We start from the raw sequence: 6,565 nt of genomic DNA, 5'->3' as shown, positions 1-6,565 counted from the left end.
TATATATATATTGTAAGTTTTGGTCAAAGTTTCAAAAAGCCACTTAAGTGAGAGAGATGTGTGTGGCCCCAGAACCACAGGTTGCAGACCCCTGACCTGAAGTTGGTGTGGACGTACAGCTCAGGCTCAGAGTTCTAACAGACTGCATAAGATATATKTTTTGTGCTTCTGTATGAAATTTGTGTTTTTAACAGAATGTACTTTCCTGCTTAATTTAATATGAATATTAAATAAATAAAACAAGCACAAAATTAATAATTATTAAACTTTCAAATCATTTTTATTTTTTTCTGTCAGGAGAAAAGCCCAGGTGGGGACAGAGTTACTTTCAAGCAGCAGCTCCTGCATGTCATCGTGCGTGTGGCTCATTATCGCATGATTCTCACCGGTGAGTGAAGAAGTCAAAGACGAGGTTAACCTCAGTGCAAACAGAGGATCTGTTTCAATTCATAGTTTGTGCTTGACTCTCTAAAGGTGATTCGTTTTCCCGCTTCTCTCACAGATTATCTGAACAATCTCTCTCCTGATTCCAAGGAGTATGAAGACACCCAAGGTACAGTAAACGTGTAGCAGTGTGCACGGCTGCTGCTCACTACTGGCTCTTTTCTTACTGCCAGGAGAGCTTTTCTGGCTTCTGTGTGGCTCTGTGCTTGTTTGCGCACATTTAGCTTGAAGAAATGGCCATGAGAGAGCCAATTTAATCCTGTTTCTTTGTGCTTGGAACCCCTCAGACAGTCGTTCAGCTTTTTTTTTCTGTCCTAAGACGTAATGCGCAGGAGGAGGCAAGCTGCAGCAGCACAATCTCAAACTGCATCTCTGATAAGATAGCCTCCTCAGACTAAACACAGAGACACCTCTAGACGTCTCACTCAGTTTATCAAGCACAAGGAGTCAAAGAAATGTCTCCTGAAACGTGAATGTTTGTTGTGGCTGCTGTCAGGTTCCTGATCCTCGTGTTTGTTTGTCTCATGCAGCTGCTGTAGCCGTCGTGGCCGACATCGCAGATCAGGTCAATGACAGTTTGAAACATGGGGTAAGGTTGAATCATTCACCAAAGATCTGCCCAAATCCAGAAATATTTACCTTTCAAATTAAAAAAAGGAATTATTCATTACAAACAGGTTACTATTAGTGCAACCTAAAGCGATAATTCATTTTTTTAGAAGTGTGGTTCTGTTGAAAGGCTATGAACAATTAATATTTTACCTGCTGGATAACCTTTCCACAAAACTATATGTTTAAGTGGTTAAAGTTTGCTTAACTTCACACAAACCTACCAATAAAAAATAACAAGAAGAACAAATGAATTTAACAAGAAAAAACAGGAACTACATGAACGCAACTGCATGATGTACAAATTTATAAATGATAAAAAAATAATGCAAATAAAAAAAGAAAATATCCTTCAGTTTTTTTTATACATTTTTAAGTCCTGTTCGCCTCTTTCTCCTGTATGTTGAAGTTGATMATTTCCTCAGTCTTATACAAGTGTTTCAATCTCAGCCATTGCATTTTACACAGAATAACATGTACTTTACCWGTAATTAGACAGTGGATGAATGCAAGAAGCTGAATGAAACTGTCATTTATTTTATTAAATGAAACGATGCTCCCATCTCATATTAACTCATGGCTAAGAATTATTTTGTAGACCTTTGTAGCTCTATGGTGTAATTTTCATCAAGTTTATGTGCTTTAAGGTTCTCCATGTTAGCATTTCAAGCTGAATCCTGCTGTTTGTTATAACTTAAAACATTTTATGACTTCCATCAGAAGCCACTGATAAGTTACTTTGTTATTTTAAGTTGTGTTTCTTTTTGATTCAGGTGATAGCATCTGTAGACTGAACCCAACATAATCCTAATCTTTCTCTCTTATTTTAGCTTCACAGTTCTTTAACTGTTTTCCCTCTTTCTGTTGTTTTGTCTGTGTTTCTCAGGAGAACCTGTTGCGTCTGATCAACATAGCGTACAGCGTTCGTGGCCAGCGCGACCTGCTTCATCCCGGCAGGGTAACGACTCAGATAACAGCATTGTTTCTGTTTGAGCCTCGCCAGCCCACCCTGTCTGCCCTCCGTCACCCCTCCATGCCCTTTAGGCAGGCAGGCAGGCTGGACCTAAAACAGAGGGCTGCAGATGGATCTGATCTATCAACACAACATGATCTTATTTGTGTTGTTTTTGTTTTTACCATCAGGTTTTTGTGAAAGAGGGCACCCTGATGAAGGTCAGCAGGAAGAGTCGCCAGCCCCGYCATTTGTTTTTGGTAAACGTTGCTTCTTATCAATGCACAGACATTTACCTTTATTTCCTAATTCTAAATAATTAAGATATATACAAACTGATCACAATTTGTTTGCTAATTTTTGTGAATAATATAGAGTCAGGAATCTCCCTGATTTATGTCTGCGTCCAGACTGAGCTATTAAGAGCAGAGTTTCCTGACAGGATGTTTACTTCCTGCTGACAGCACAGGGAAGGTCAGCTACCTAAGGTCTAAAAACACACCTTACCAGAACTATTACCAGTCCGATTGTTAGTATTTTATCCCCTTAAAAGCAAATTCACTGAGTTGGTTTTAGAGGATAAAGAAAAGGAAGAGAAGAGGATCAGAATCAATGATTAAACTGCACGCTTGAAGTTTCTCTTCACTCTTTATCAGTCACCGCTGAGTCAGCATCACACGATTAATTTACTAAAAATGATTCATGAATTAATATGAACATTTGAATCAAAAAGTCGCCACGGAGGTGTTTTTGTGCACCTTCTATGYTGTTTTTAAAGAAGATGTGGTGAATCTTATTCCTTCTAATTCTAACAATTTTGTTGTATTCTCTCAGACAGTGACTGTTTCATCAATTATTATAAATAATAAAACAAGTCTGCAGGTGTTTCCTTATAGTAAGGTAATAAAACACACAGACAGACAGCAAAATGATGTAGTGGAAAAATTACAATGTGATGCAATAAAAAAAAATCAATGGRTTCTTCCTACTGTCAGGAATGGGTTATTTTAGGTTTTATCTTTAATACTTCATTCATTTGAGAATTACAAACCTGTATAATAAAAATGTTTGGATTGCAGCCAGTGGTCATGAGTGACTGTGGAAGACTTTTTATTTCAGCTATAGAGCTGATTTATCCACAAATGTATTTTCTATCTGGTTAAAAATAAAAATAATAATTCCCTAAACTTTAAATTAGACTACAATGACACCTACAGGAGAGTTGCAGCACTACATAAATWATCTGAGTGGATCTTTGTCTTTACATTTGCAGCAGTTTAAGACTTGACAGACTTTTTTTTTGTCTTTTGCAAGATGAACGATGTGCTGCTCTACACCTACCCTCAGCAGGACGGGAAATACAGACTGAAGAACACTTTACCTCTGACAGGGTTAAAGGTCAGTCCATTTGTTGGAATCACTTTGACTTTTAGCAATGATTACCCTTTAAAATCATTATTTATAGACTTTTCACCTATCCATAGTGTTTTAATATAATAGCTTTAAAAATAATCAGCTAAAATATGTTTCCAACATCAGRTAGGGCTTTTTGGTGTTTTTTTCTAATGTTTTTGTCTGTTTGATTTTTTGTGATTAATTGCCCAGGTCAGTAAACCCAATATACAAAATGTCCAATATGCTCTCAAAATAGAAGGGACAGACATYGCCATCATTTTGTCTGCCAGGTGGGTCACACTAAAGTAAAAAAAATGACATTAATATCACATCCATCATTACACCACCACCCTTTATGCACGCACAGCGATTGTTTTTTGTATTTGATGATGACATTTCGATCAGTGCAATTAAAGTCAGTTTGTTCGCACTGTTTGCAGTTCCTTCCTTGAAAGAGAGGACTGGTTTTACACCCTGAACCKCACCGTGACCGAACACACAAGAGGCCCTGCGGCTCCCAGCAGCTGCTCAGGAGAGGTGAGTAAATCCTGCGTCGTATCGCTGCATCCTCTCTCCTCATCACGTTAACTGCACCACCAGAATGACACTGATGGTGCGGCTTCAGCTCATCAAGCTTCCCAGTGTCATTAATCAATGGATGTGTGTGTGTGTGTGTGTGTGTGTGTGTGTGTGTGTGTGTGTGTGTGTGTGTTTTCCAGGCCAGAGATCGTCTCGGGCTGTCCCTGGGAGAAAAAGCTCCCACACTTGTTCCCGTCTCACAAGTCATGATGTGCATGAACTGCACTGCAGATTTCAGCCTGACGCTCCGCAGACACCACTGCCACAGCTGCGGACGAGTAAGTCACACAAAGACACCAAAGTGCGCTGAAACACTCAACTTTTATTCACAATGTCGAGAATTATCCAAAAAATGTGTTTTAAAGGAAATGTCTGTTGATTGTAGGCATGAATTTATGCTTCTTACCAGTTTTTTTTGTGTGTTTAACTTGTTTGCATCATTTTGTTGTGTGACAGATTGTTTGTCGAAGCTGCTCCAGGAACAGATACCCCCTGAAGTACATGAAAGACCGCATGGCCAAAGTGTGTGATCACTGTTACAGTGAGCTAAAAAAGAGAGGTAAAATGACTGCTTGSATAAATTAAAACACATCTTTAATGTTGCATCACTGAGCAATATGACAGTTGATTTTGCATAATCAACCCACAAAGTCTCAAGTTTTGCTAACAATAGGCTAATTAAATGATTTGCTCTGATTTTTTTGTTTTTGTCAAAATGTCTCCAGCATTGGGTGTATTTTAGGAACAGTATGGGTTTAATTTAGACTCTGGCACCGGTTTAAACCATAGAATATAAAACAAATATGTGTTTTATCTTGTGCTGATATGTAGCAGGAAGTTAAAATCAGTGTGAGGAACTTGCCTCCTGGGAACAAATCTTTTCCAGTGGTTGTACCATCTTGTTTTGAGGTAAAAGGAAGTTGTTTGTCACTGCAGGAGGAGATGTATCTGTGCTCTCAGGAAACAGCAGTCCTCGGGTGACCCGCTCCAGCCGTCCGCTCTCGACTGTGTTTCAAAACATTCATCCTCCCAATATTTGGCGACATCGCAAAGGCACAGCGTCCTTCACTCAGGTAAGTTTTCTGAAAATAATTTTAGAAAAAAACACAAAAGTCGTGTCTTGTCTTGACGTGTAACGTTGATGCTGCAGGTGACCGTGTCGGAGGAGGGCTCCATCAGCGGCACGCTACAGCGAAGCAAGAAGAGCAAAAAGAACTGGAAGAGGCTRTGGTTCCTTCTAAAAGACAAGGTGCTTTACACCTACCGAGCCCAAGAGGTGAGGGGAAACACGCGGTCCCCTTTAACCTGAAGAGCTTGTWATACACACCTAAATGTGCACAGAACAGAACAGAAAAATCATCATTTGTAAATGTAGCCATTAGTTAAATAATTATAAGTCATTYATATATATCATTAGTTATTTTTGCTGATCATTAATATTTTTTTTTATTTGCAGGAGAAAGTAGCATCAGAAAGTTTGCCTCTTCTGGGTTTCACAGTGAAACTGTCTGATAAGCAGGGGGCTGACGAGGCGGACAAYGTCTTTCAGCTTTACCATCAAAACACTTTGTATTACTCTTTTAAAGCTGAGGATAACTTCACGGCCCAGAGGTGAGAAGCTCATTGGAGAACTAACGTGAAAACATTAAAGCTATAGTTCAAACATTTTGAAATGTGGTTAGGGTYATAATACTGTACCTGTTGTACTAGTTGTAGTCACTTTGAATGACTTCAGTTTGGAGAAAAAATATTTAATTCTGACCAAAGTCCAGGATTAAAGCGGATTGTTGCCATCTTAAAACCACTAAAATCTAAAAATGATAGTATATAAGTGTTATTTTAAAACCTTTTACATTGTCATCACATTTACATTGCACAGTTATTTATGGAGTTCTATTTTCATTCTTAAATAACCGCAGCAGCTAACAGTAGCATTTCTAATTCAGCCTGGGCCACTTCAAGCAGGAACATTATTATGACAAAATACATACAAACATCTATACAAGTGGAACTGATGCAGGGATGGAGCCAGGGGGTGGCCATGGTCACCACAGACAAATCTTTGGCCACCCTATTGGCCACCCTATTGGCCACCCTGCTGTACACACCCTTTCTACAGTGAAACAACTTTTAGGGGTGTAATAATCCTCCTGAACAGTTGGTGGCAGTGTTTAACAGTTTGAAACATCACCAAGCTCAAAGAAGTGATTGTTTTCTTTATATASAGAACAYATGCCTATGTAATCTGASTTATGGTGACAAATGTTCTTGTTTTTTTGTCACCATAACACAGTGTCATTTTATGTTATGAAGGCTGCATGATGCTCTGTCCCTTTTGGTTATGAGTAGACCTATCACTAAATCAGAAAAAGTGAAATGCCCCTTTAAATTCACTGTTGGTGATTATCAAAATTGCACCTGTTCATTGGGAAAGTTAATATTAGTTTTAAACATGCAGTTGACGGTCATCATTATTTGGCACAATGACGTGTTAAAATTAAAAATAAATCAATAAACAATATAAAAGTAAAAAGCACCCCTGAGGTCATTAGATATGATAAATTGTGTCATATTAATTAACCTTAT

At 38.5% G+C, this 6,565-nt stretch overlaps 1 protein-coding gene across 2 annotated transcripts in view; it reads left to right on the top strand.

The window, feature by feature from the left end:
• The window catches only part of fgd5b (FYVE, RhoGEF and PH domain containing 5b), a 22,107-nt gene that overhangs the window by 13,957 nt on the left and 1,585 nt on the right, over positions 1–6,565 (top strand). The window contains exons 8-20 of one of the 2 annotated variants that reach the window (XM_014009087.1): positions 298–388; positions 503–553; positions 975–1,033; positions 1,940–2,011; positions 2,197–2,265; positions 3,320–3,403; positions 3,611–3,690; positions 3,841–3,937; positions 4,120–4,257; positions 4,436–4,538; positions 4,916–5,052; positions 5,130–5,228; positions 5,436–5,590. In XM_014009087.1, the coding sequence (XP_013864541.1) occupies positions 298–388; positions 503–553; positions 975–1,033; positions 1,940–2,011; positions 2,197–2,265; positions 3,320–3,403; positions 3,611–3,690; positions 3,841–3,937; positions 4,120–4,257; positions 4,436–4,538; positions 4,916–5,052; positions 5,130–5,228; positions 5,436–5,590 (1,235 nt within the window). Of the gene's footprint in view, positions 1–297; positions 389–502; positions 554–974; positions 1,034–1,939; positions 2,012–2,196; positions 2,266–3,319; positions 3,404–3,610; positions 3,691–3,840; positions 3,938–4,119; positions 4,258–4,435; positions 4,539–4,915; positions 5,053–5,129; positions 5,256–5,435; positions 5,591–6,565 lie in introns of both variants that reach the window. The other variant, XM_014009086.1, reaches the window with a different exon arrangement.

This window comes from Austrofundulus limnaeus, unplaced genomic scaffold (assembly GCF_001266775.1).
Source record: "Austrofundulus limnaeus strain Quisiro unplaced genomic scaffold, Austrofundulus_limnaeus-1.0 Scaffold55, whole genome shotgun sequence".
Lineage (NCBI taxonomy): Eukaryota > Metazoa > Chordata > Actinopteri > Cyprinodontiformes > Rivulidae > Austrofundulus > Austrofundulus limnaeus.
The sequence above is the reverse complement of the archived record's forward strand: the minus strand, read 5'-3'. Positions and strand labels throughout refer to the sequence as shown.